The 26266-nt window shown below is 49.6% G+C and overlaps 9 protein-coding genes across 9 annotated transcripts; 5 read left to right on the top strand and 4 right to left on the bottom strand.

Annotated features, from left to right (window-relative positions):
* Positions 1-20: 20 nt before the first annotated feature.
* CI109_105339 (uncharacterized protein) lies at positions 21-1958 on the bottom strand (the record flags this gene model as incomplete). The annotated part of the gene is made up of 9 exons (XM_032008454.1): positions 21-87; positions 163-562; positions 615-783; positions 845-860; positions 929-1010; positions 1066-1167; positions 1241-1387; positions 1533-1588; positions 1678-1958. The coding sequence occupies 9 exons, from the start codon at positions 1956-1958 to the stop codon at positions 21-23; spliced, it is 1320 nt and encodes a 439-aa protein (XP_031857250.1).
* Positions 1959-2853: 895 nt separating this feature from the next.
* Positions 2854-5233, top strand: CI109_105338 (uncharacterized protein; the record flags this gene model as incomplete). Its single annotated transcript, XM_032008455.1, has 4 exons — positions 2854-3325; positions 3392-3553; positions 3611-3786; positions 3839-5233. The coding sequence occupies 4 exons, from the start codon at positions 2854-2856 to the stop codon at positions 5231-5233; spliced, it is 2205 nt and encodes a 734-aa protein (XP_031857251.1).
* Positions 5234-5963: 730 nt separating this feature from the next.
* On the bottom strand, positions 5964-8247 carry CI109_105337 (uncharacterized protein; the record flags this gene model as incomplete). Its single annotated transcript, XM_032008456.1, has 7 exons — positions 5964-6352; positions 6420-7064; positions 7128-7237; positions 7295-7380; positions 7441-7863; positions 7934-7986; positions 8106-8247. The coding sequence occupies 7 exons, from the start codon at positions 8245-8247 to the stop codon at positions 5964-5966; spliced, it is 1848 nt and encodes a 615-aa protein (XP_031857252.1).
* Positions 8248-10173: 1926 nt separating this feature from the next.
* Positions 10174-12825, top strand: CI109_105336 (uncharacterized protein; the record flags this gene model as incomplete). Its single annotated transcript, XM_032008457.1, has 11 exons — positions 10174-10522; positions 10616-10762; positions 10818-10975; positions 11040-11328; positions 11381-11583; positions 11660-11965; positions 12023-12251; positions 12308-12371; positions 12433-12451; positions 12504-12530; positions 12592-12825. The coding sequence occupies 11 exons, from the start codon at positions 10174-10176 to the stop codon at positions 12823-12825; spliced, it is 2025 nt and encodes a 674-aa protein (XP_031857253.1).
* Positions 12826-13183: 358 nt separating this feature from the next.
* Positions 13184-15625, top strand: CI109_105335 (uncharacterized protein; the record flags this gene model as incomplete). The annotated part of the gene is made up of 7 exons (XM_032008458.1): positions 13184-13850; positions 13938-14558; positions 14631-14717; positions 14781-14976; positions 15061-15141; positions 15208-15452; positions 15537-15625. 7 exons carry the CDS (start codon positions 13184-13186, stop codon positions 15623-15625), a joined length of 1986 nt encoding a protein of 661 aa, XP_031857254.1.
* Positions 15626-17285: 1660 nt separating this feature from the next.
* Positions 17286-18918, bottom strand: CI109_105334 (uncharacterized protein; the record flags this gene model as incomplete). The annotated part of the gene is made up of 8 exons (XM_032008459.1): positions 17286-17562; positions 17625-17709; positions 17776-17953; positions 18047-18121; positions 18197-18266; positions 18329-18393; positions 18489-18623; positions 18763-18918. 8 exons carry the CDS (start codon positions 18916-18918, stop codon positions 17286-17288), a joined length of 1041 nt encoding a protein of 346 aa, XP_031857255.1.
* Positions 18919-19597: 679 nt separating this feature from the next.
* CI109_105333 (uncharacterized protein) lies at positions 19598-21800 on the bottom strand (the record flags this gene model as incomplete). The annotated part of the gene is made up of 5 exons (XM_032008460.1): positions 19598-19694; positions 19754-20647; positions 20709-20741; positions 20795-20883; positions 20952-21800. The coding sequence occupies 5 exons, from the start codon at positions 21798-21800 to the stop codon at positions 19598-19600; spliced, it is 1962 nt and encodes a 653-aa protein (XP_031857256.1).
* Positions 21801-22142: 342 nt separating this feature from the next.
* CI109_105332 (pre-rRNA-processing protein PNO1) lies at positions 22143-23289 on the top strand (the record flags this gene model as incomplete). The annotated part of the gene is made up of 6 exons (XM_032008461.1): positions 22143-22535; positions 22616-22699; positions 22775-22874; positions 22942-23020; positions 23089-23171; positions 23234-23289. 6 exons carry the CDS (start codon positions 22143-22145, stop codon positions 23287-23289), a joined length of 795 nt encoding a protein of 264 aa, XP_031857257.1.
* Positions 23290-23678: 389 nt separating this feature from the next.
* Positions 23679-25887, top strand: CI109_105331 (eukaryotic translation initiation factor 3 subunit I; the record flags this gene model as incomplete). Its single annotated transcript, XM_032008462.2, has 10 exons — positions 23679-23681; positions 23755-23773; positions 24012-24191; positions 24558-24678; positions 24786-24848; positions 24908-24942; positions 25040-25281; positions 25348-25437; positions 25507-25631; positions 25740-25887. The coding sequence occupies 10 exons, from the start codon at positions 23679-23681 to the stop codon at positions 25885-25887; spliced, it is 1026 nt and encodes a 341-aa protein (XP_031857258.2).
* Positions 25888-26266: the final 379 nt, after the last annotated feature.

Here is a 26266-nt window from a genome sequence, read left to right as displayed (position 1 = left end):
ATCTCCACTCTCCGAGTTAACTAGATGACCTTGTTGGCCCAGTCGTCGACCTTGGTCAACTGAGGGAAGCCCTTGCTGGGTGGGTTGCTGTGTAGGTATTGTAGTCAGTAAATGCTAGGTACGGTGTGGTACGGGTATGAAAGCCCGGGACTATGCACTTACCTGAACTTGGTCTCAACGAAGACCTTCTCCACACCGGCATATCGCTTGTCGAACTTCTCGTACAACTTGGGGAAGTCCTCGATACCGACTCGGTGAGAGACCATGAAACTGACGTCAAACTTGCCAGTCATGATGTAATCGTTCAGAATCTCCTCCCAGTAGAGATGGACGGGAGCTTGACCGTTACCGATGAATCGGACACCCTTCTCCATAAGGGCACCGATGGCGAAATGGTTGGTGTAGCCGGCGTAGACACCGATAAGACCGATTCGACCAAACTTCTTGGCGAGGAAGATCATCTCGTTGGGAGTCTCAGAGACATCGGTCTCGAGCATGAGCGCCTTCTCGACCTTGTGAAGCATGGTCTTGGGCTCGTGGAAAGAGGTAGCGTCGATACAGACTAGCAAACAAAACCATCAGCATATTGTTAGTGAATGTGCATGCTGACTCACCATCAAGACCATCGGGTACTTCGTCGAGGATCCTCTTGGTGACTTTGTCAACGTTGAAATCGACGGTGATAGCACCCATAGACTTGGCAAGAGCAAGACGAGTGGGGTTGGTGTCGATGGCGTAGACCTTCTTGGCGCCCTTAAGGAGAGCCCATTTGACACAACAGATCTAGAACGAATAATCAGTACAATAGTCCACATCAAAGTGAAAGTGTGGAGCCATGACTCACTCCGATGGGTCCAAGACTACAGTACAAAGCGAGTTCACAAGTTAGCGGAGAGAAAATGGTTTGTGCACTTCTGTCATCACTCACCCCCAGATACCGACCACATCACCTTCCTCAACTCGAGTGTCGGCGATAGCATGGTAAGAAGTAGGGAGGACATCGGACAAGTCTGCATAGGAGAGTTAGCGTTGCTACTTTAGTGGTAACGATAAATTGTGAATTACAAAGTGCTTGCTCGTCGGAGACGCTCTCGGGGACCTTGAGACAGTTGACCTCTCCGAAGGGAACTCGGACGTACTCGGCTTGACCACCAGGGAATCCACCAGCTGTGGATAGCCGCGATGTCAGTACGATGCAGCTCTAGGGGCTAAAGTGTGGCGGAATCTTCGCGCGACTCACTCATGTGACCGTATCCGAGGAACCCCGCATCTCGCTGACCGTACATGCTGGCCATCAGAGAAGAGTTGTTGGTCTTGTCGCACATCGACGACCACTTCTTCTGGCAGAACTTGCACGACCCACAAGCAATCTGGAAACTGACAACGACTATTGAGATCGCGTTGATTAGCTTGGGAACGATGAAGACGTAAAGAAAGACGATGAGGAGAAGGTCCGAAGCGATGAGGACGGGTGGAAGGGATTTTTGGAAAAGTGCCACATTCGCGACACGGGTGTTTCGAATTCGGCTCACCTCGGTCTCCAGGCTTGAGAGTAGTGACTCCAGGGCCAACACGGTCGATAACACCCCTGCATGAGGGAAGAAATCAGCATACATGAGTCGAAAGAACGGAAGAAAGAGGGGAGGTCGGATGAAAGTGGCACTTTGTCCAACTTACATGAACTCGTGACCGAGGATATCACCCTTTTGCAAGGCCATCATCTCAGAGTGGTACAAGTGCAAGTCGGAACCGCAGATAGTTGTACCGGTAGTCTTGATGATAACATCCTTGTCCTCTGAGATGTCAGGAATGGGAGCGTCGACCATTCTGACGTCCATGTTTCCAAACCAAGCGAGAGCTTTCATGGTGGATCCATCGGCTCGATGTTTGTATGTCGGCTGGGTATCCGTGGGTACGGGACCCATAGAATCTTGAACGGCGTTGACGACTGTTTGCATTGTGACTTTTAGTGATTTGTTGTGATGAAATAACGATAGAAGGAGGGAAGAAGAAGCCACTATTACTAGTGGTGGTTGACGGTTATAACCTCCCCTGTGATCGGGGAGTTTTACTGGAATTTTGGTTATGACGTCAAAAAAAAGGAATGAAGTCACTACTTCCATAACTCTACTTTTAGACCTCCACCTCGTTTGCGCCCCGTGCAAATAACCCGTCGACTCCTGGAGTGATAGTGTACAGGTTCAGATGCCGAGATGAACGGAGACGAGAGCGAGCCGGATGATGACTACTGTACCACTAGCTCGTGTGCATCCAGAGGCTCAGGTGGAGGTGCCTTGTGACTACTTTGGACCTCCGTTACCGATCTAAGCATGCGGTCCCTCCTTCGAAGAGGTATGACAGTCCTCTTTGATCGATGATGAATAGAGGGTTCCGCCATCGGTATAACGGACGCTCTTTACTGCATAGCGGCAAATCCGTAAGCCGCACCAGCGATGACCCGCCTCACTCAGACGAACCACTGGTAACCTCAATATATTTATTGAGAATAACCATCTGTCACTGACAATCACGGACCTTACGAACTTCTGTTGACATCACGATGCTGAATAGTGACCTCGAAGCTATCGGAGACTGCCACTTCCAGATACACCTAGCGCACAGACCGCTTGCCACAGGACAAAGCCAAGACCACGAGTCAACCTGATATCCGATGATGCTGATGTAATACAGAGCACGGACCTTCCGCGACTGACTTTATGACTTGATGCCAAATCTTGACTTGTTCTTCCTTCCTTCCTTCCCTTCTACTTCAAATCGCAACAGCAATACTGACGTCTCCAATCGTACACTTACCAAGCATAGGGAAGGGGGTGTCTTGCGCTCTACATCGCTATGCAGCACCAACGCAACATCACTCCGCTTGCTCGGCCGTCCTCCGCCGTTCAACAGCAACACAATTTCGTACCTTATGTTCCCCCTTCCTCCCGTCAAAATCAACCCTCCTCATATCCAACGGAACGAGGTCTATCCTCGTCTATCACCCCCTTTCATCCTCCTTCATACCAGCATAGTCCTTCGCCAAGCCAAGCCTATGCTCCACACCTCGAAAGTACATTCTCTACCCTCTCTTCAGAGTCTCCACATTCTGCTTCACGGTACCGATACCATGCGCCGCCTCACACACCAGTACAGCGAATCCCTCCAGGGTCGATGATCAGAGTGGACCACTATCGACCTCCACCTGCACCTACACCGGAGTCGTCCTCTGGAAGTCAGCCAAGGTCTGCTGAGGAGGTATACAAGGCTGGGAGGAGTCAGAAACCACCTGGTACAGCTTCGGAGAAGATATTGTTTGCTATCGCGGGTAAGCAGTGCACCAGAAGTATCTGATGATCGGACAAAGTCGCTCATTGTGTTATGACACACGCAGAGTTCGAAACACGATTGACGAGCTCGATCATAATGCTTCAGAACGAAGTAACGACTTTGAAGAGTGAGAACCGTGGTCTTCGAGATCAGGTGCACGAGCTACAGCTGGGCCAAAAGACTCTAGCGACGAAAGATGAGATTATTGAAGAAGTCGCTCCTCAGTGTATGTTCCCATTGGCCTCAAGGACGCCTTGATGGCGATGCTGATTAGGGGACGCAGTAACTACTGCATTGAACGATGTGTTTCAACCCTTTTCGGATCAGATCGAGAAGACACTGGAAGCCCTTCAAACTACGGTGGCGAATATCTGCTGCTCGAAGCTAAAAGAGATACTCGACAAGAAAGAGCAGCCGAAAGAACAGGCCGACTTGAAGGAAAGCTGTCAAGCACAAGAGGTGAGTTGTTCGACCTTTCCGGTTGGCCTTTTGCTGATGGATAGACATCCAGCTCCTGGTGACTCTTCAGAACCATCTTCTGTCGAAGCTCGAATCGCTCGAAGAGGTCGGCTCAGCGCTTAATACTATCAAGAGTGTCCCACACTGCTTGTGCCATATCGAGGTTTGGAATCAAGCATGGGGTAGCCTGCACAAAGTCGCTCAGAAGGTTGCGTCAGACTCTGATGAGGCGGAGCGAGAGACACCGACTCAAAACCCGCTCACTTTCCTTAAGCAAAGCTTGGACGAGCTTCATGAGAAATTCGACCGAGGTGCATCGCAGCCCATTCGATCTACATCGTCTGATACGGTGGCTGCTCCCCTCAAGGAGTCACTCATGGGACAGACAAACAGAGGTCAAGATTCAGCTACAACAGCTTCTCAAGCGGACCCCGAGTCACTCAAATCGATATCAGCTAGTCTCGCGGAGATGAAGACCATGCTTCGCGACATTTGGGCTCAACTCAAAGCGGTCTCGAAGCCAGTGACACATGATAACAAAGCACGTGAAACATCGTCTCAAGAATCTACTAATCGTCCCCTGCCTAACGAATGTAACAATCTATTGACCACTCCCACCTTGGCGTCAACGGACCGCAAGAATGAAGTGCAACTGCCAACACCTCATCTTACGGGTGAACCGACAGTGAAGACCCGGACCAAGAAGCAAGCAAAAGTACCCACATCGGCGACATCACCTGGCAACAAGGTGGATGTCTTCGGACCTCCAAAGTATATTCCTGGTCCATTACCAGGAGACAACCATTCAACCTCCACGCCCTCATTATTAGAGGCGAACATCTCAACCAAAAAACCCAGACAGAAGAATCCGCCGAGGAAGAAGACAAAACTCACGCCTGACCCCAACGACCGGCCTCACACCAGAGCCATGTCCACCGCCCTCTCCAATGCTAGTCAATCCCAGTCACAAACCCAAACTCGAGCCGGTCATAGTCAACAACAACCAATTCTGGTCTCGAGCGAATCGTCAGGTTTCAACGACAAAAGCAGTTCAATTGAGATCGCCTCATATCGTGTGTTGTCTAACAACAGCGCACAAGGTACACGCAGCAGCTCGGACCTTCGTCCAAGCGCGATTCACACTCCTTCTCCACTTGCAGCAAGTGTAAGTAATCGTCTTGCCAAGATCACGCCTCCTGTTGGGTCGAGGCCACCGGCAATCCGACCCACACTAGGACAATCCTTTCGTCGATCTGCTTCCGGATCTCAAAGTCTTAGCCAGAACTCCGGCTTGGCATTTGATCGAAGGCATCAAGAGAGTCACGAACGCACGCAGCTGAACAAGATCGCACAGGGGTTGATCGGCTTTGGGAAGAGGACTGCGGATGAGGTAGAAGAGGATTCGGAGGATGAGTTTGCGAGTCCGGAGGATGTGGGATTGTCGTGAAAGAGCAAAGGCGTCCTAGGAAGCAGCTCGTAGAAGTCAGGTCTCTGTCATGTTGCATTGTAGAATAAGCATTTCCTTCTGCCCACGGTCTCATGTGTGTACTTTTTCGCGTACTGTACTTTATACTAAATATGTGCACATCTCGCCATGAGCACGGAAACCATGCATACATACCCAAGTCTCCGATTATGATGCGCATCGTGAAAGACGAATTGTTAAGTAGTTAAGCTAGCCAATTTGTAGAGGTATTCGCCCGCTATCTTACCAACATTGTGCCTCCCTTCTATTTCAACCAAGCTTCATGACTACATTGGCGGACCACGTATGCTCAAACAAGCCAGTGTAGTCATGCATGTGGTCGAGTTTGTGATGTACACATAACACCTACAAAGCGTCTATGCTGTACTCGTATGGTGGCGAAAACGAACGTGGCGAACTTTAATCTCGGGGATTTAACTCCCCTCATAGATTCGGTCGTAAGTCGAGTATCTCGAACTTGCAACTGTGACCGACTCGATGGTCTATGTATATCTATATCGCATCTCTATGTGATAATGCACTCTATGATATTGATTGTTGGTCTACTAAAATAGAGCTACATGATTATGAAATTTGATCGTTAAAGATCCACCGGCAGTTCACCCTCTACACATTAATCTGCCACATCTCAATCTTCTCTTTCATTCTCTTCCGTCTTTCACTCTATAACTCCCTTTCTTTGAACACTAGTTTAGTTCTGTTTGTTGTTCCAGTCCTTCTGGAATGACTCGGGGATACCACCGGTCGTCTGAGACTGCTGGTGGTGGTTGGGAGTAGGCGAGACAGTCGCTTCACCACTTGAAGGGGTGGTCACACCCCCCTCTCGCTCAGTGTTCGAGTAAGCGTGGTCGGTGGGGTTAAGAGGAGGGAGGGTAGTGTCGGGTTTACCAGATCCAGTGGCAGCGCCAACAGACTCGGGGTCCTCGGTTTGAGCGGCACCACCGTGGATGTCGTATCGCTCAGTCATCTCGGAAATCTGGTGGTCCGTCAACTTGGGCAGCTCGGCAGCGACAAGAGTGGGTCGTCGCTCTGTCAAGTGAGCGTGCGCGAATATGACATCTAATTCCTCAAGTGTTCGTCCTAAATCCGGGAAATCATTGACGGAAGTTAGCGGTTTGTTCAACGAAAAAAGCGAGAGCAGACATACCAGTGGTTTCAGGGTAGAAAAGGTAAATGAAGGGGAGGAAAGCGCAGTTGATACAAGCGAAGAACAAGAAAGTGTAAGCGCCGATAGAGGCTGTCATAGTGGGGAGAACTTGAACGACGGTAAAGTTGAACAACCAGTTGACCATGGTCGAGACAGCGTTGGCTTGAGTTCGGACGGCCATCGAGTTGAGCTCGGCGGGGTACAACCAAGGCAAGGGCAACCAAGTGGCACCGAAGAAGGCGATGAAGAGGTAAAGACCGAAAGCGGCACCCTTGGCAGGACCCTTGGTACCGGGGAGAAGACAACCGAAAGTGATGAACATGGCAACGGCTTGACCGACGGTACCGATCAAGAATAGCTTTCGTCGACCGACTCGCTCAACGAGGAAGAACGAAGTCAAGGCGAACAAGGCGTAAATGACGGAAAGGACACCACCGAGGATGAGCGAGAGTTGAGTGTCGAGACCGATCTGGTTCTCGAACAAGACGGTAGAGTAGTAGATGACAGCGTTACAACCACCGATCTGTTGGAAGAGCTGGGTAGAAGCACCGACAGCGGCTCGTCGGAAATGTTGTTGTTTACCACCCTTAAGCAAGTCCCTGTTTCGAGCCTTGGTGTGGCTTTGAGCGGCAATAGCTTCGGAGACTGCGTAGTGATAAACGTATCAGCTAATGCACTACACTACCTTGAGAGATGACATCTACTCACTCTTGTTGGTCTCGGCAATGGCAATGGGATCCTCGACAGATCGAGAGTCAAGAGCAGCAATGACCTTGAGAGAGTCGTTGTATCGACCCTTTCGCATGAGCCATCGGGGACTGTGAGAGTATTGTCAGCTTCCTGCATAATCCTGGTGGAGTACTGAGAGCACTTACGACTCGGGAAGGATGGCGACACCACCGATCAAGACAAGAGCGAAAAGGATCTGAAGAGCAATGGGGAATCGCCAAGAAACGGAGCTCTAAAGATAGACCAAAGATCAGTCACTGAGCAAGTCAGATCGAGCCACTGAGCCACTCACGTCGACGAAACTGAGACCAAAGTCGATCCAGTAGGCGATGACGGTACCGACGGCAACGGTAGAGGCCTCGAGACAGATAAGGAAACCACGGTTGTGGGCCTTTGAAGTCTCAGCGACCCAAGAGGGGATAGTGGCAGTGTTGGCACCGTTTCCGAGACCGGTAATAACTCGACCGACGATGAATTGAACGAAACCGCCGACGTTTCCTCGACCACTAGTGTCACCGGGACCGAAAGCAGTGATGGAGATGATAGTACCGATGATCATGACGAATGCACCGCCAGTCATCATCTTTCGTCGACCGAATTTGTCACCCGCGAAATAGGCGAAAAGGGCACCGAAGAAACATCCGACCTCGTAACATGATGTAACGGAACCTTGGACGGTACCGGCGTGCACATCGCTGGGGTCACGTTGGTGGGTCTATGCAGAGGATACCCTCATCAGCATATGCACGTCTACGAGCTGTACCGAGTCTATAGGGTGTACTCACAGCAGGGAATTCAGTGTTGAATTGTCTGGATGCAATGATACCGGACATGAGACCTGTGTGGCAGAAATAAGGTTTGTATGAGCTCCGTGACCTTTTTGCCGTTTTCCTTCATTTCTCGACCGTTCTTCGAGCTTTCTTCGAGTTTTTTGAACTATTTGGACAGCAGACTCACCTTGATCGTAGCCGAAGAGAGAAAATCCTGTTGTTGCTATGGCTACAAGGGTGTACAGAAGCTTCTTTCCGTGCAGACCGCCGAAGGTAGCGATGTTACCCGGCTGGGTAACGGGACCCTTCTCCATAGGAGTGGAGGACATGGTGGTGGGAGTGGTGAAGGTCGTGCGTGTGATGTGTGTAATGTTATGCTATGTTATGTCGGACTCGCTGTGAGAGCGTCTAAATGGGTCAGACACACGGAAAGATGGGGAAGATCAAACCAAACAAATAAAGAGAACGAAGGAATCTGTCTTTTTTCACAAACGGGAATGGTCGGGGCAAACCTGATCGCTTGTTTATATATATGTTCATGTCACACACACACGAGGTTTACAAAAGTCGTCTGACTAGCGCTGTCCGAACCCCCCACACCCCACTTTTCGAAACCACCCTAAACATAGGTCATGACGGCTCTTCCATCCTCTTCCTCTCGCGGTTCTCTTCAATGCCGCTAAAGGGGTGTTCCGTTGACCCGGGGCGTGTTCCCCCGCACAATCGCAGCGAACGAACAAATGATGAGACATATAAAACGATGAAAATTTGATTTATTATTATCCTTGTTCGGTTTTCATCGGGGTGGCGTGAGATAGCAGAGGATCTACCTGCTTGTTTCATTAGCAGGCTACTACTACCATCCGACAAGACGCATGGGAACACCCTTTATTCAATGCAAGCCGTATGGGATAAGACGTCATAAAACAGTCTAAAAGCAGAAAGAGGCGTTCGATAGAGTAACCAGTTTAACCGACCACATCACCGCAAGGGTAACAAAAGGTAAATAAAAGTGTCCGAATCCGTATCATTTTCGGTGCAGACCTGCCACTGATGCCATCTTATACGGAGGGTGAAGATTTTCTTTCTTACGGCACAGAACAGTGGAGTACATGCTGTAACCGGCACGGAGGCATATAACATGCTTGCACCGTCATCATACGTGTGAACAGGACGGTCGAAACGTAAGAATGTTCACACTGATAGAGAAGAATGAAAAACTGTCTATTGTTATCGTCTGGTCTGATTACCGTACTTATTTTCCTCCGCACCCTTCCCGTGGGACAGACTCAGGGGCAAAGATGAAATTTTTATCATTAATTGATGGTTATTTGTATTTCATGCCGCCGGCAAGCGGTCCGACCCGCCGGGAAAGGGATCGATACAAGCCACCGCTGTCATTCCTGCTAAACGAACAGACGTAGTTCGCTTAGATTCCACACTAACCCCTTGTAGCCCATTACGGCCGAGCACACCCTGGGGGGAGTCAAGTGGCGAAAGAACAGTGGCAATCTGATTGCCAAATAGGAGGGTACTTGTTTCTCTACAATTAATTGTGGCAATCGTGGCTCGGCATAAGCCAATTATAGACTACTTCGAGCAAGACACGACTGCATGTGTTGTTATTCCGCAGACCGAAAGACCTCTTTTTCACTTAGTCTCACACTAGACACAGCACCGCCTACGTGCCCCTTGGACACCTCCGCTGGGTCCCCTGGGATACCCACCTTTCCGTGTGTTTCGTACTGCCGGGGCAAGTCCGTCAGCTAAGAGGGGCCCGGATGAGATTCCAGCGTCTTGAAGACCAGGGAGTGGTATAACTTCCGCAAATCAGCTGCAGTATGCAACGAACCGCATTCCTGAAATGTAGGTTGAAGGTGTATCTTTGGTTAGGCCCGCGTAGCTACATATTATGATCCTGTTTGGTACAACCGCACGCCTTTTTGAGAAACCCGCGCCATGTGGTCTGGTGGAGGTTGTCCATTTGCCGATCGATGATGATGACTCTTTAATTGTATTAAAGTTCAGCGACGATCGTAGCGACAGCCACGACAGGATTCAGTCTATTCGGACTGTCGCAAGGTAGAAAGAATCACTTGATGGTTGTAACCTAGCTGTTTATCATCCCATAACTGATCGCTCGTTGACGTCAGATAGTTTACTACCCTTTCATTTGTATGTCAACAAACCCCTTGTGGTCTATACGAGTGCTCCGTCAACGGCTACCGATCACCTCTCGATATCTGTCAACAACAATGCCCCAACTCACACTTTTCGCTGATCCAACTTCCAAATCCCTCGGTCTCAGTCCCAAGAAATCTCCAACTTCATCCCGTTCCACCCATACTCAAAGTCCTAGCAGTGTGAGCAAACGAAAAGCAGCATTCACGAAAAAGGGGGACGAACCGAATCTTTGGGAATTACATCATATACAAGAGGATATGGCTGTTCTAGGTAAACGACCGCGTGGGGCGTCTTCACCAGATGGGAATGATGAGGAGATGAAGGGACAGCCGGATAGAGGAGCAAAGAGACATGAGCCAGAGGGTGGGGGTGTGGCCGGCTCAAAGGATATAAAGGAGCACAAGAACGCATATGAGATCAGTAAGTGGGCAACAGTTTCGGGGCACCGTCACGTCGTGTCGCTTGAACATGGTTGTGTGTCTCACCTGATCCGAACTGATATATTTCACGTAGAGGGAAAGATCGCAAACAGAGAAGATGCCGCTCGAGTAGACGCAGATCCACCTCTCAATCAACTAGTACGATTAATGGAGAACGGGTGGAAAGAGGCCGAGAAGGGAGAGAGCGTAGTATACTGGATGAGGATGGAAGACATGCGAGGTCAGCTTCCGGACTCCCACTTACGACGACATAAGCTGATTGCGACGCATCATAGTCGAAGATAATACCGCGTTGTATCGAGCTTCGGAACGTGCCCAAGAGCTGGGCCTGCCCTTGGTCGCGCTCTATGTTCTGAGCCCCGGAGATTACAAGATACATGATCGAAGTGCGAGGAAGATCGACTTCATGCTTCGCAATCTCAAATCGCTAAAGGTGGGCTCTACTTCCCTATTCGTTCGTCAGCACAACCCGGCTTACTGATACTATTGCGTCACAGACCAAATTCCACGAACTCAACATCCCCCTACACATCGTTTCATATCCCCGTCGACTTGCTATCCCTCGGAAACTTATAGATGAGGTATTACCATCTCTCGGCGCGAATCACATCTTCCTCAATATCGAATACGAAGTAGACGAGCTAAATCGAGACATCGCAACTGTTAAACTTGGTAGAGAGAAAGGAGTAGACGTGAGATGTTTCCATGATAGATTGGTGGTTCCTCCTGGAAGAATAAAGAGTCAGGTGGGGAAACCAATGAGCGTTTTCAGTCCATGGCAAAGAAGTGAGTATTTCGTCTAAGTGGTCATGAGATATGTGCTGATCCGGCGTTGTAGCCTGGGCACGATTGTTGGAAAAAGAGCCGCAATTGTTGAACATGTCACCTTTACCGAAAGCCAACGAGGTCACAATACGGCAGAACGAGAAATTCGCGAGACTGTTCGAAGATCAGGTGCCAGACAGTTTAGAAGGGTTTGAGTGTAAAGACAGCGAAACAATGGCAGAAGTTTGGCCAGAAGGCACAGAGCGGGCGAAGGAGGTACGTCCGCACGTGGAATTTGCTTCATTCAGTGGCCTCAGAGACACGGATCGCTGATCGTCCATTCGCTGTATAGCTTCTAGACCTCTTCCTACACACCAAAGCTCGTAAATCTCAGATTCCATTGACATCGCCCTTGACTCCTGGCGCCGAATCCTCGTCAAAGGACTCAAGAGTGCAAGCCTATCAGACGGGACGTAACCTGGTAGACGGTGATAATAGCTCAAGATTGAGTCCTTATCTCGTCAGTGGAGTCATCAGCGCCAGGATGGTCTTGAACGAGGCGAAGAAGCTGGGCAAAGGGGGAAAGCTGGAGAGTGGGAGAGATACAGGATTGGGTATGTGGGTACAGGAAGTATCATGGAGGGATTTCTATAACCATGTGAGTTGACTTGTATCATCCGTCTTTCGGAAAGTTGTCTAACGGAGGTATTTTCAGGTTATGGCTACCTGGCCTCGAGTGTCGATGGGTCGACCTTTCCTCGAAAAGTTTGCCGACGTCCAGTGGGAGGTGAACGAAGAACATCTACAAGCATGGAAAGATGGAAAAACTGGGTTTCCAATTGTCGACGCTGCTATGAGAGCTTGTAATCAGAGAGGATGGATGGAGAATCGTGTTAGGATGGTTTCGGCGAGTTTCTTGGTCAAGTCGTTAATGCTTGATTGGCGTGAGTACCATACTATGTCAGTAAGGCAGTCGGACACTGAATTGTCATGTTGACAGGACTGGGTGAGAAATACTTCATGGAGTGTTTCATCGATGGCGATCTTGCGGCGAACAATGGAGGGTGAGTGATACAGCCTTCCAAGGTGTCAGGCTATGTACTGATCGGTTTCTCACCGTAACAGCTGGCAATGGACCGCAAGTGTGAGTTGCAAGGTTGTCAACCTGGAAGCACACTAACATCTCTTACCTGCAGACCGGCACTGATCCACAACCGTACTTCGTGAGTACCTTCAACTCCTTCACGCCTCTCATACGTTCCTTAGCTGATGCTCCACCCGCAGCGTATCTTCAACACCCTCACGCAATCCGAGAAATGTGATCCAAATGGCGATTACATCCGATACTGGGTTCCAGAGCTTCGCAACCTCAAGGGCAAGGCTATCCACGATCCCTCGCATCATATGCCCTCAAACGAGTTCAAGAAGCTGGGATATCCGGCTCCGATCGTTGATCACAAGAAGAGTAGAGAGCGGGCACTGTTCAGGTACAAGAACGTGGGAGAAAAGGAACCATAGGACACTGAGCAGGTCTTGTTGCCATCCGGAAGCGGAGCGATCTTGTATGTATCTCTGTCAGATCTTTGGACTATTTCGTCGTTGTGTTGTATACCTATGCATGATATGTCTTTGTATCTTTTGATTGTGATTGGGAACGGTGCCAAGTGGAAAGCTCCGCTAAACCCCGAAAATTACACTCTACGATTCAAACGTCATCGTCGTTTCGGCCCAACTCGCAGGACAATTCACTGCTCATCGTCTGCTCTTTTTTCCTCCTCTCAACCTGACCATCGTTATCTGTCTCGCAAAAGAAGTCGGCTGTAAATCCGCATCACATCAACAGGTCAAGCATCATCGTTCGCACTGACATTGCACAATGGCACCGATACTTCCCACTCCTCCACCTGCATCCATCCCCGTTCCCAACATCCCTGTTTCTGCGGCTCCTGCCCCTCCCTCATCGCTCGTGACTCGAACTCAACGATTCATCGAAGAGAACCAACGTCTCATCTTATTAGGATGTGCTGTCCTCGCAGCTTCTGGAGCAGGTTACTATCTCTATAATCGATCGGACAAGCCCAGCGGATCTTCCTCGTCTTCATCCTCATCTTCTTCTTCCGCTGCCGCAACAGGTGGTGCTGGCTCTTCCAAGAAGAACAAGAAGAAGAAGAAGAAGTCTGCTAGTGAGAAGGAGAAATTCTTGAGGAACGAAGGTGAACAAGGACCTTTGTTAGAGGAGATCCCCCAGCCTGCAGGAGAGAAGAAGGAGTCGGCCAGTGTCGAATCAACATCCACACCAGCTGTCAGCGAGACAAAACCGGCAGCGGCGGAAGACACCAACGCCCATCTCGCCGATATCCCAGATGAGGAGACTTTGGCTGGATTGGACGATACGGCGAAGAATCAGTTGGGAGCGAGTTTGAAGGATAGAGGGAACAAACTGTATTCCAAGAAGGAGTTTAAGAAGGCAGTCGAATGTTATACGAAAGCTATCGAGATCTCCGTCAGAAAAGACGCCGTCTTCTTCTCCAACCGTGCTGCTTGTGAGTGGAGCACCCCTCGAGAGTCTTTTCAACTCCATCAATCATTAATCGCAACTTAGACCTTGCTAACTTCCGACTCACTACCAGGTTACACCAACTTCAGCTCTCCCGAATACGCCAAGTGTGTAGCGGACTGTGACGAGGCTCTCAAGCTTGACCGAACATATGTCAAAGCTCTCAAACGACGAGCTACCGCTTTGGAGAACCTTGGTCGGGACGAAGAAGCCGTCCGAGATTTCACCGCAACGACCATCATCGAGCGATTCCAAGATGAACAAGCTGCCACCTCTGTCGAACGATGTTTGAAGAAACTCGCTCAGAAGCGTGCAAAGGACATCTTGGAAACTCGAGAACCTAAACTCCCTTCTCCCACATTCATCTCAGCTTACCTTTCCGCTTTCCGACCTCATCCCAAACCTTCCGTACCTAGCGGTAACAACCCTTCGCAAGGAGATCAGACTTTAGTCCTTGCCTTCGAAGCTCTTGAAGCGGCAGATTACACTCACGCAGTGACATTCGTCAACGAGGCGATCGATCAGGGTATCAGCTGGAAAGATGGAGAGGCCGAGGCGTACAACCTCAGAGGAACTTTCAAGTTCTTGATTGGTGATTCTGAAGGAGCGAGATCAGACTTGCAGAAGTCTTTGGATCTCAAGCCTGAATTCGTTCAGAGTTGGGTCAAGATCGCAAGTGTGCACATGGAGCTGGGTATGTGTTTTGAGTCCTCCCGGTCTGTGAAGTTGAAACCTTAAACACCGCTGACCTGCTTTGTCTGCCCAGGCGACTCTGCGAGCGCGTTCGGAGATTTCGAAGCTGCTATTCGACACAACCCCGACGACGCTGACATATACTACCACCGAGGTCAAGGTAAGCTATCATCCGTCACACGACCCTAGGAATCCAGCTAATCCAGGTCTCACTTGTTCGTAGTCTACTTTATCATGCAAGAATTCGACAAAGCTATTGCGGACTATAACAAGTCAACCGGTCTGGACGGCGACTTCATCTTCACCCATATCCAGGCGGCGGTTGCACAGTACAAGTTGGGCAACGTCGGAGCAAGCATGGCGGCGTTCAGGAGGATATTGAAGCAGTTCCCAGAGAAGGGAGAGCCTAGCAACTACTAGTGAGTGAGGGTTTGCTCCGGCCATAGAGGGAATCGAATCGTGAAGAGGTGAAGAGGATCAGCTGACATCTCTACCTTCTGCAGCGGAGAGCTTTTGTTGGATCAACAGAAGTTCCAAGAGTCTTTGGAGAGGTTCGACAAGTCCATCGAGTTGGACAAGACCAGGTGAGTTTATTGCGATCAGGCGACACCCGTCCAAGGACAATGCTAACTGCTTTGCGACTCGTTTAGACGACCCCGAAACGTCCTTCCATTCGTTAACAAAGCCCTTGCTCTCTTCCAATGGAAACAAGACATCGCTGGTGCCGAAGCGCTTTGCAAAGAGGCTCTCGACATCGATTCGGAATGCGATGTCGCCGTGGCCACTCTTGCGCAATTGAGCTTGCAACAGGGGAAGATTGATGAGGCGATTAAGTGGTTTGAGAAGAGCGCGCAACTGGCAAGGACGGAGGGAGAGTTGGTCAATGCTATCACTTGTGAGTGGGGACTTCCTTCTCAAGTAGCACTGAGTCAAGGTGGAGCGAACAGCCGACTGACGCTTCCATGGTTCTTTCTATCAGACGAACACGCGAGCAAGGCTCAGATGCACTTTATCAAGAACTACCCAGAGTTTGCCGAGAGACTGAGCCAAATGGCCCAATCTTTGTAAGGCCCGCGTGGGCGTGGAGGTGCAGGGAAAGAAGGAATAAGTCAAAAGAAGAGGATCTGGGGGTCGATTCATGTTGCGTGATTACGACTTGATGGACGGAGCGCAGGGATGAGATTTATAGCAATTCAAGCATTAATGATATACGATGCAACTACTCTTTTTGCATCGGCAAGGGGAGCAGACCATATCTTGTTATGTTATGGACTGAATAGTGTAGGGACGGTGTGCAGACGATATTGTGTAGGAGTGATATGCTGTTCCAAGATTTCATGAGACCGTCAAAAGCTCAGCGACGTGACGTGAGGGCTACGCGCGTTGAGTGAAGCTCTGCATATTTTACCAACCGAAATTGATGTCCTTGCACTTCCACTTGATGAGAGAGAATCAAACACAAAGAGTCAGGTTTGCACACAAATCATACATGATAGTAGTCAAAGATAGATAGAATAAGATAAGATGTACGGACCACCGTCCCTCGCCTCTCCACACCATCCACCAGAACGGTCCTTTTTTCCCAAAAGGAAAAAAGGTAAAGGGGCGATAAATGGGAACTTAGATATCCAAATTTTTCTCGCACAGGATTGACGCTCGACTCGACTGTTAAAGACAAGAGTGAGGAGCAACTTTGGGGAAAGTATGACCTGCGCTGCCGCACAGCGATAAATCGCTAAAGAAAGAAAAAAGAAGAGAAAGAGAAGAAGAGAAGTGGAATTAACATGTGTGCACCAGTGTGTGTGTGGGTGAACGACTGTGCGTGGTGGAAATTTCGCTGTAGCTGTGTGGTTACGTAATGAATAGAGCTGATGTGGCTTTGCTTTTCGCTGGATGGAAGGTGGTCGAGGGTGATAAGCAAGTGGAGGTCAAAAGACCTAGAACGCGATTGACGGAAACGTTGACCCGGTATAGCTCTAATATAGCACACACAAGCAACGTTGAGAAATCACACTGTGACAGGCCGTGGCCGATACGAGGGATATTGAAACATTCCACGATGATCTGATGGTGATCGGTCCGTAAAGTCGACAGCTACAACACTGTCTTCATCCTCATGATTCGACACTGCAAAGATGCCTCCTCGAAAGCAAGCGAATGTCAATCAAGACGAAGGCTTGGTCAGAGCCGAGGTCCGTCATAGCTAAATCTACAAGAGGTGATACGAACAGACGTGTCAGTGCGGATGGCGGGACCATCATCGAGGAGGCGGCTAAAGCTACCTGCCCTCTCGCCTCTCGCCAGAACTGTGGTCGAGGATATGATATGGTGTCGTGAGGAGGGTCAAATCGAAGAAAGGGAAAGGACCGAGGATAAAGATTATGTTGGAGCATGACATGCCCAAATGTGAGGCTTGTGGTGAATGGCCCATGAAGAGTTTTGAGCGAGCGAGGGAGCGAGCGAGGGAGCGAGCGAGGCGCTGCGACGACAAGGCACATGTATGTACTGTGCAATGTTATGCACTGTTGTAGTGAACTCGGTGGACATCAGATGCATGTATACTCAACACTCGCTTGTTAGTTCGTGAGTGCAAGAAACCCTTTGCATTCCATGTCTCGTAGGTCGCTGCTCAGTCCAGCCAGTTTGTATGCAACGCAGTACTAATCATGTCATACCAGATACATCTTACTTCATCAGATCTTCTTACTGTTAAACTACATTTCCCTCTCTAGAGCTTGCTCTTGTCCGAATCATCCTTTGCGACCTTGACGACCGTCTTACCGACGTTCTTGCCCGCAAACATATCCTGCAAAGTACCCACGACGGTGTCCAATCCCTCGGTGACGTGGTACTTGTATTCGAGTTTGCCCTGTTTCTGGAGATCGGCAAGGTAGGTGATACCGTCCTTGAATCGAGCAGCGTGGTCCATGACGATGAATCCCTTCCAAGTAGCTTTCATGGAGATGACGTTGAAGTAGTTGTAGATGGGTGTGGGCTTATCGGCGCTATTTACGAAGAGGAGACGATCAGTATCTTAACCTTCCAACAATGGACAGTTGTGACTCACTTGTAAGCTGAGATAGCACCACAGGCGACGATTCGAGCATAAGGAGCGATTTGAGCAAGAGCTTGGTCGAGAATAGCTCCACCGACTATAGTCACCCCAAAACAAGCACAATCAGCCTCGGCTATCAACACACTACACCACAGCCACTCACCATTGTCAAAGTAGACATCGATCAAACCAACGTTCTTGAACTGCTTCTTAAAGTCCTCGTCCTTGTAGTTGAGGACATTGTGAGCGCCGAGCTTCTTGAGGTATTCGAGCTTCTCGGGGTTACCAGCGATGGCAGTGACTTTGCACTTGGGGAAAGAGAGGGCGATCTGAGTGGCGGTCTGCGAGTGGTGTGTTTGATCAGCATCTTAGTCTTGTAGTCTCCGTGCAGCACTTGCAGACGCAGTGTGGTCATAGGGTTAATTGCGACTTACCAAACCGACGGCACCGGCAGCACCAGAGATGACAACGTGGTCGCCATCCTTAATCTGTCCAATGTCGAACAAACCCTAGATGGTCGCAGAACAGCAGTCAGCGCTTTGAAGACATGAGACATACGCAGAGAAGAGCACAGGGGGACTCACGATGTAGGCGGTCAAGCCGGTCATACCGAACAAACCGAGGAAGTCGATCTCCTTGCCACCCTCGGGGACCCTGTGAGACAGCAAACGTAAATCAGTAAGAGAGATGTTGTCACATGTAGAATAAAGACTTACTGCTTCTTGGTGAGACTCTGAGCGGGACCGACGTAGTATTCTTGCCAGTTGATCAAGCCTTGAACCTATAGCGAGCGAGCGGATGGACGGGCTATCAGCATGACTGTCTCCGAGTGGAGGGATAGACAAGAATTCGCGGTTCAGGAGCGGCCACACTCACCAGATCACCAGCTTTGAAATCGTCACTCTTGGAAACGACGACACGACCCAATCCATTAGATCGCATAGGAGCTCCAATCTCTACGGGAGGCAAGTACGATCGAGTGTCGTTGATCCAACCTCTTTGTGTGGGGTCCTATGCGAGTAAACGAGTTAGTTTCATCCTGTCATCGTTCAGAGGTGCAAGATCGTCAAAGAAAAGGAGGTAGAGCACATGGCGAGACGAGACGAGATGAGACGAGACGACAGACAACGACGAGTTGAGGATCACTCACCAAACTGGTATAGGTGACTTTGACCAAGACCTCGCCATCTTTCAACTCTGGGATATCGACAGTCTGCGATCTGAAAGTGGTATCTGTGATAGGTCCAGCCTTTGGTCTTTCGTTGAGGACGACCTGGGTGTTTTTGGTAGGGACAGAAGTGACCATGGTGTATGCTATTCTATTTTCTATTTTCTTTGTGGTTTGTGATTTAACGAAACGATGTTTAGATGTGTAGAGTTGAGAACAGATGTGAATGACAGAACGACTTTGTTAAATATCCAAGGTGTATGATGGAACAACACCGGTGTCTATGGATTGAACACTCCTATTGATTCATAAGCTACTAGTAGTATGATAAATCACATTACGTTCCACGTTATCCCTCCCAAGCGAATGTACTCAATACTGTAGATGCATCCGGTCAGGTGTAAGGTTTAGATGGTGACTGTCCAGTCCACCTATCCCCAAAGATGATGCTGACGATCTGGGTACAAACGAACTCTAAACTTTTGTACGGTGTACGGTGTTCAGTGTACGGTTATGGGAATCACCGACATAATCTCACACACTCCGAATTTACCGGAATCACGTCATACGTCAACCGTCATACAGTACGAGTACTCGGCCGTGGAAGTAAATCTGGTAGTGTGAAGTTACATAAAAAGGTCTACATACAAAAGTTATGATAATCGAGTGTTCTTCAAACTCGTCGGCCATGCTAAAAGGTCAATGCTATGGAAATGTGAATGTAATAATACGGAAACAATGAGAACACAACGGAACAGAACACTATGCACGACCACGACCACCTTTCTCCGCTCTAGGCTCCCCTGACTTCTCCTTGTCACTCGCTATCAGAGTCTGGGACCTGCCTCGTCCTCCTAGACAGTCGACGAACCACAACGGGACTGTCTTCTTCTTCGCTGACCTGTCTCCTGACCCTGTACAAGTGTGTTCGATCAGCTTCGTGTTTGCGCATCTAGTACAACCACCAGCTTACCTGGGAGGAAGACCTCCTCGATGCCTATGCGAACGAGATTCCCTCTCATCCACCTGCAGCTCATCTTCTGCGTTCTCGTCGCTACCTTGACCTTCATCCTCTGAACCACTACCCATAGGCACGTCCATACCATCATCTTCTTCATGGACTGATCCGTCATCGATGAATGAGTCTTCGTACGATTCCTCAGAACCTATTTGCGAAAGTGATCGCTCGTGGTCTTCGCTACCTTCTTCCCCATCGTCAGACGCTTCGTCATCGAAGAGGAAAGCGTTGAGGACAGCTTCTGTTCCTCGAGCGACGTGACGCTGTCGATTACCACCCACAGCACCGTCGACATCGTTGGCTGATCCGTCGCGCGTCCTTCTTCCACTAGTATTTGCTCTGCCGGTTCTTTCAGGTCCGTGAGAATCGGAATCCGTGTCATCGCTGTTGCCCCCCGCCAATTCTAGTCCTTCTCCCCCATCGCCTAGACCAAGTCCTTCTAACACGCTTCCCACCTCATCGTCCTCACTCCAGTCCTCCGCATCGTCATCCTCGACGTCACTGAACTCCAACGAACAACCCTCACAGATGCCACCGACGATCTCCGCAGTACACGAAGGGCACCTCCAGATACTATCTTGTTCATCGTAGAGCCTGTACGTCTCTTGTTCGATAGGGAAGATATTGTTCCATGGATCGACTTGATCTTGAGAGCCGGAGGGGAAGTTCGCTTTTAATCCAAGTGGCTCAATAATTGTTCGGATTAAGAAGACTCGAGCAGGTCGGCGAAGAACTCTCGCTCGACAGGCGTGACATTCTTTTGAGCGATGGGAAAGATCGGTGTCATTGGTGATTTCCTCGAGAGGTTCGTGAACATATGCACTAGGCGTGCGGAACCACGACTGAAGACTGAAAAGGATCACGGCGTCAGTCAAAGCCTCGTACTGTGCCGACAGACAAGTCTACTTACCATCCTTTACAGGCAACATGTCCACACGACAAGCTGAGGCGCAGTCAGCACTCAGATATAGACACCAACTCCGAACGCAAACTTACATATGGGGATCATTGAAGATCTCGAAGCAGACCGGACATATGACCGCCTCAATTAGATCTCTCCGTGTCTTCTCATGCTCCGTGATAATCTGAGAATGGCCAATGCTGTCAGCCTCTACAACCATGGGGACGGAGAACAACAGCTAATCAGGCTTACCGTTTGTTGGGTGTCGTGCTCCTTCTTTCCTTCCTTCACAGCCTCTTCCAGCTCTGCCAATCTCTTCTTCATCTCCTCCTCTTTCTTCTCCGCTTCTTCCTTCACTCTCTGGGCCTCCTCTTTAGCCTTCGTCACTTCTTCGTGAGCCTTCTCTAGCTGAAGTCGGACTTCCTCTCGCTTCTTCGCTTCTTCTCGAGCCCGAGCAAGCTCTTTCTGCGCCTTTATCGCTCGAAGGTGTTGTTTCTCCTTGTCAGCCTTCGAAGGACTTGCCTTGTTGTTAGCAGCAAGCGCAGGGAGAGGTGTGACCTTTTCAGCTTGAACGACGTTCGTAGTACTGTCCTTTTTGAGAGGGGTGGCAGTGAGTGAAGGTGGAGAAGGAGCTCGAATGCTCATGAGTCGCTGGAAGACTTCATTTTCCTTTCCATCGGGCGTGGTCGGGTTCTGCGGTAGTAAAACCTTGTCCTCTTCTTGACTTGCGAGTGCTGGTTCAAGAGCGGGGGAAGGCTGAGAACCGACTTCTCCACCCAAAGACTTGGACCGCTTGTCCTTTCTACGCTTCTTCTTCAACCTGCGCTTCTCGTTTTGACTTGAAGTAATATCGCCGTCGCTCGCCTGGGTACTGATTTGCGTCCCGTTCATGGGCTCATCTACCTGCACTATTGGTTCCGTTACCTCTTGCTTCAGCTTTTCCTTCTTCTCCTTCTTCTCCTTCTTGCTTATAGTACCGAGTGTAGGAGGAAGGACACCTTGCGTGAGTTGTCCAGTTGTGGAGGTCGGAGTCGGACGAGCATAAGGGTTCGTCTTATGCCTCGCAGCCTTATGCGGCGGTTTCGTAGGAGTTGGGGGCATGTTGCCGGGGACACCTATTTGTGGTGATGAGAAGTGATAATTCGCGTACAAGATAACAGACTGACTTTTGAAATGTAATTCAACGAACGGGTCTTGTGCGGTGGCAAATCTCACCCAAAGTAAAAAGGTCAACTTTCCCACGGCGGTATCACCTGTCCCATTACGACCCCCATGTCCGTGCCTGGATGTAAAAATCAATCAATGCTGTTGGCAGCTTTGCCGCTGCTCTCTCGCTGCAACTGAAAAAGTTGATGTCTTGTGCTATCATCGTAATAGACATCAACAATCCAGCAGATCTTACTTTATATCGACGACCTGGCCCGGAGAAAGATACGAGACACGATGGCACACAAATCACACAGACACAAGGCTCTTCAATCCCAACTTGAGCCTCAGCCAGCTCTTTCCCTCGTTTCCACATCCACTACCAAATCGAAGAAACAATCCACTACATCCATGGATGTAGATGACGACGATAACTCTGTTCTTATCAACTCTACCTCCGGTCCATCTACCACTGCTGCTGGAGCGGCAGGCGGGTCATCATCAGGTTTCGCACCTTTACCCGCCTCGAGTCAATCGACCGTGCTCAAAAATGAATTTAGACGTATCCCAATCCCAGCTCATCGAATGACACCGCTCAAACGAGAGTGGGTCAATTTGTATACTCCAATGGTGGAGATGTTGGGTCTTCAAGTGAGGATGAACGTTCAAAGACGGGCTGTCGAGCTCAAGGTGAGTCACATCTCCCTCACATAACTCTGTCCCCATCAACGTAGTCAGAGCCGTGGCTGATGTTTCGACTTTCATCGTAGACTTCTGGACATACCGTCGATTCTGGAGCTATCCAAAAAGGAGCGGATTTCGTCAAGGCTTTCTCATTAGGTTTCGATGTCAATGTGAGTTCTCTCTCGTCCACCGCACAAGCTGTGTACCGATTTCGTTGCTGACATACATGTTTTAACGCGATATAGGACGCCCTTGCCCTCCTCCGATTAGACGATCTGTATCTCGATTCTTTCGAAGTCAAAGATGTCAAGACCCTTCACGGCGATCATCTTTCGCGTGCTATTGGTGGGTATCGCCTACATGTGAGGCAATGTGAATACCCGCTAATATTTACTTGTTCGTTTGTGAATAGGTCGTATAGCAGGTGAAGGTGGAAAAGTAAAGTTCTCAATTGAGAATGCTAGTAGGACCCGAATCGTGCTTGCCGACACGTACGTGATTCCCTCCTCCCTCGGTATCTCTGAAACAGCAGACACTAACAGAGGCTCTCGTTTTGCAGTCACATCCACATTCTCGGTTCAACACAAAATATCAAGATTGCGCGAGATGCCGTCGTCTCTCTCATTCTTGGTTCTCCTCCAGGTAAGTCATCACACATGCCAAGATCTAGGTGTTTAGCTGACATCGCTGTGTCTCGGTTATAGGCAAGGTCTATGCTCACTTGAAGACTGTCGGAGCGAGGATGAAGCAGCGTTTCTAGGGGAATTTACCAGGATCTCTTGTACTATACATACATATACCTAACTACGACGAACATGTACTCATATCCAATTGCTAACCACATGCTCCGTGTACAATGCACTACCCTCGTGGCATGCATGCATGCAATGATTCACTGGATCGAGGCAGTGCTCAATGCATATAGCAGGCGAGGTGATGGTAGTGGTGGTAAAAAGCTGCGCCGCAAAATATAACGCCGAGATTCACCGAAAGTGCCACATCCAACGAAGGAGTCTCGTTGAAATGTTCAGGTTGACGACTTGACTGATGCTGCTACAACTTCATTGTTCGTGAATTGTGACTTTTGTAGTGGAAGAGACAACTAGATACATACATCGAAACACACATAAAAAAGGATCGTAAAACATCATGGTGAGTGACAGGCGGTGTGGGCTGCTGTTTGCGGAAAGGGAGGAGAAAGGCTGACTTGCTTGGGGTATTGTAGAAACCGATCATTCTTCAAGGTCTGTCTGTCTTTTTGAACTGCAAGCGTGTGAAGTATGATCACTGACCTATAGCTCGACTTCTTCACTCAACTTCAATTATACACGTATACCATTCGAACACGAACTCCGCTCTCGCAATTCATCTCGTTCGACAATACTACACGACTTCTCCCTCCGTACCTGACATCGGCTTACTCTTTTGTCAAAACCACTTCATATCTCGCATCTCGCTCCGCTCGACGCTCGATGCTCGTAGGCCACGAACGTTCTCTCACCCAAATCGTCTTCAACGCAGAGGGTGATCTTCTCTTCTCCGCATCGAAAGATTCAGTCGTCAATGCTTGGTACACTTCGAACGGAGAGAGGCTGGGTACTTTTGGCGGGATAAAGGGTGATGGGGGACATAATGGAACAGTCTGGACGGTCGCTGTTGATTGTGAGTTGGCTGTGAAAACAGGGCTGTTTGAAGGTGGCATGACATGGATGTGTGAGAGATGAAGGATTGGAGGTTGGTGTATACATGAGGGAGAGAGAAGAACAAGGGGAAAGGATGTTGTGTCGAGGTGGTTGAAGGGAGTTTGAGACGTTGCCATGCTTGGCGATTTGCCTGAGGAGAGCGACGAGCGGCAGGAGGGGATTGTGAGGACAATGTAAGGGTGGCAAGATGCTGGACAGAGCATGTGTCACGCTGGCCTGTGGCTATGTCGTGTGGCGTTGCTATTGTGAACTCGGAGTTACAAACAGGCTGGACGGGGGGGCCGAAAGTCTACAAAGGACATCGCTCATACTGTCTCTTCCTCAGCCCAATCACGATTCCTCGTCACAGGAGCTGCCGACAACACAATGAAACTCTGGGACATCTCCACTGGAAAGTGTTTGAGGACATGGGAGTTCTTGACGGCCGTCAAGAGGGTTGCGTGGAAGTGAGTGGCGCGCTTTCTACGGCTGTCGCTGCTTTTCCCTATGGGAACGAGCTGCAAGAGTTGTTTTGGCGAAGAAGTACGAGTGCTGATGTTTTGCCCGAATCTAGCGAGGACGACGATACCATCTTAAGTATCACTGAGCAGAGACAAGGACAACCCAGTGTTATCAGGTGAGCTGGTTGGCCGTCTGCATCTGGGGGAGCTTGAAGCTGACATTTTATCTCCACAGAATATTCCCCATCAACCGAGAAGACCCCACATCCCGTGAGCAACCATTCTTACCACAACCCTACCACTTGCGCCGACCTTGTTGCCTCTAATCTCTCCCTCATACCGTTACTAACATGAACTCCCGCCGCAGAAACCGACACCCCTCTCACCGAGATGCGACTCACCGGCTCAAAAGCCACCGTCGCCCTCTTCGCCCCCGTTTCAGACTACGTGATCACAGGCCACGAGTCTGGTAAAGTGGCGAAGTACGACGTGAAGACTGGAGAAGAGGTCAACTTTGTGGACGATGCGCACCGAGGAGAGATTACAGACATCCAATTGAGTCCTGATGGAACTTATTTCATCACCTCGAGTAAGGACAAGACCGCCAGAGTGAGTAAAGTCATCGCATAATAACGCGCAGGCGAACTCGTGCTGATTATTGGGCTGGATTGATAGCTGTTCGACTCGGAGACTTTGGAGGAGATGAAGGTGTACACCACAGAAACTCCCTTAAACAGCGCTTGTATCGCCCCTCTCAGACCATACGTGAGTGGCGTGCTTCTTCTCACAACAGGACGATGTGGTGCGAAAGGCTGATCCCTCGTATGCTTGCAGATCATCCTTGGTGGAGGTCAAGATGCTATGAGCGTTACTACCACCTCTTCAAGAGCGGGTAAATTCGAGTCTAGATTCTGGCACAAGTTGTTCGAGGAGGAGGTCGGTCGTGTGAAGGGACATTTGTGAGTGCAGCTTCTTTCCACATCTGGACCAACCCTCTACCATAAGCGCAGGCGAAGCTGGAACTTGTGATCCACGAGGGCCGATGCTGATGCTTCCTCCTCACTTAGCGGTCCTATCAACACCCTTGCGGTCCACCCTCAAGGTCGTGCTTACGCTTCAGGAGCAGAGGACGGTTTTGTCAGAGTGCATTGGTTCGACGAGTCGTATTTCCGATCTAGACCTTTTGGTGATTTGGAGCCAGAGGTCGAGGTGTAGTGAGAAGGTAGAGGTTAGGGAGAGATGCATACTGTACCATCTACGATTTGTGCGCGCGCAACTGGGCGGGTTAAGGTCCCGATTGGATGATGAGAGCTGAGGCTGCACTGAGATGATGGAGGAAGAGATGATCGCTGGCAGGCAGGGAGATCTTACTTTATTGACCACCATGTCGACGTAGTCCACGTTGGCATGAATGTTTACACTTCTTCGGATCAAATGATGGTTGGTTCATTGACCAGAGAAAATCACCTGCAGGAGTCCCAGGTTTTGCCAGTTTAAAGCCAGGCCACGAGAAGAATACATGTCCTTGTCGAACCGTACCACGACTGAATTTAGTCCACTTCCACCTCAGTTAGGTCGTCAATGATCTATCGCC

This window comes from Kwoniella shandongensis, chromosome 9 (assembly GCF_008629635.2).
Source record: "Kwoniella shandongensis chromosome 9, complete sequence".
NCBI lineage: Eukaryota > Fungi > Basidiomycota > Tremellomycetes > Tremellales > Cryptococcaceae > Kwoniella > Kwoniella shandongensis.
This window is presented reverse-complemented; position numbering and strand designations above follow the sequence as displayed.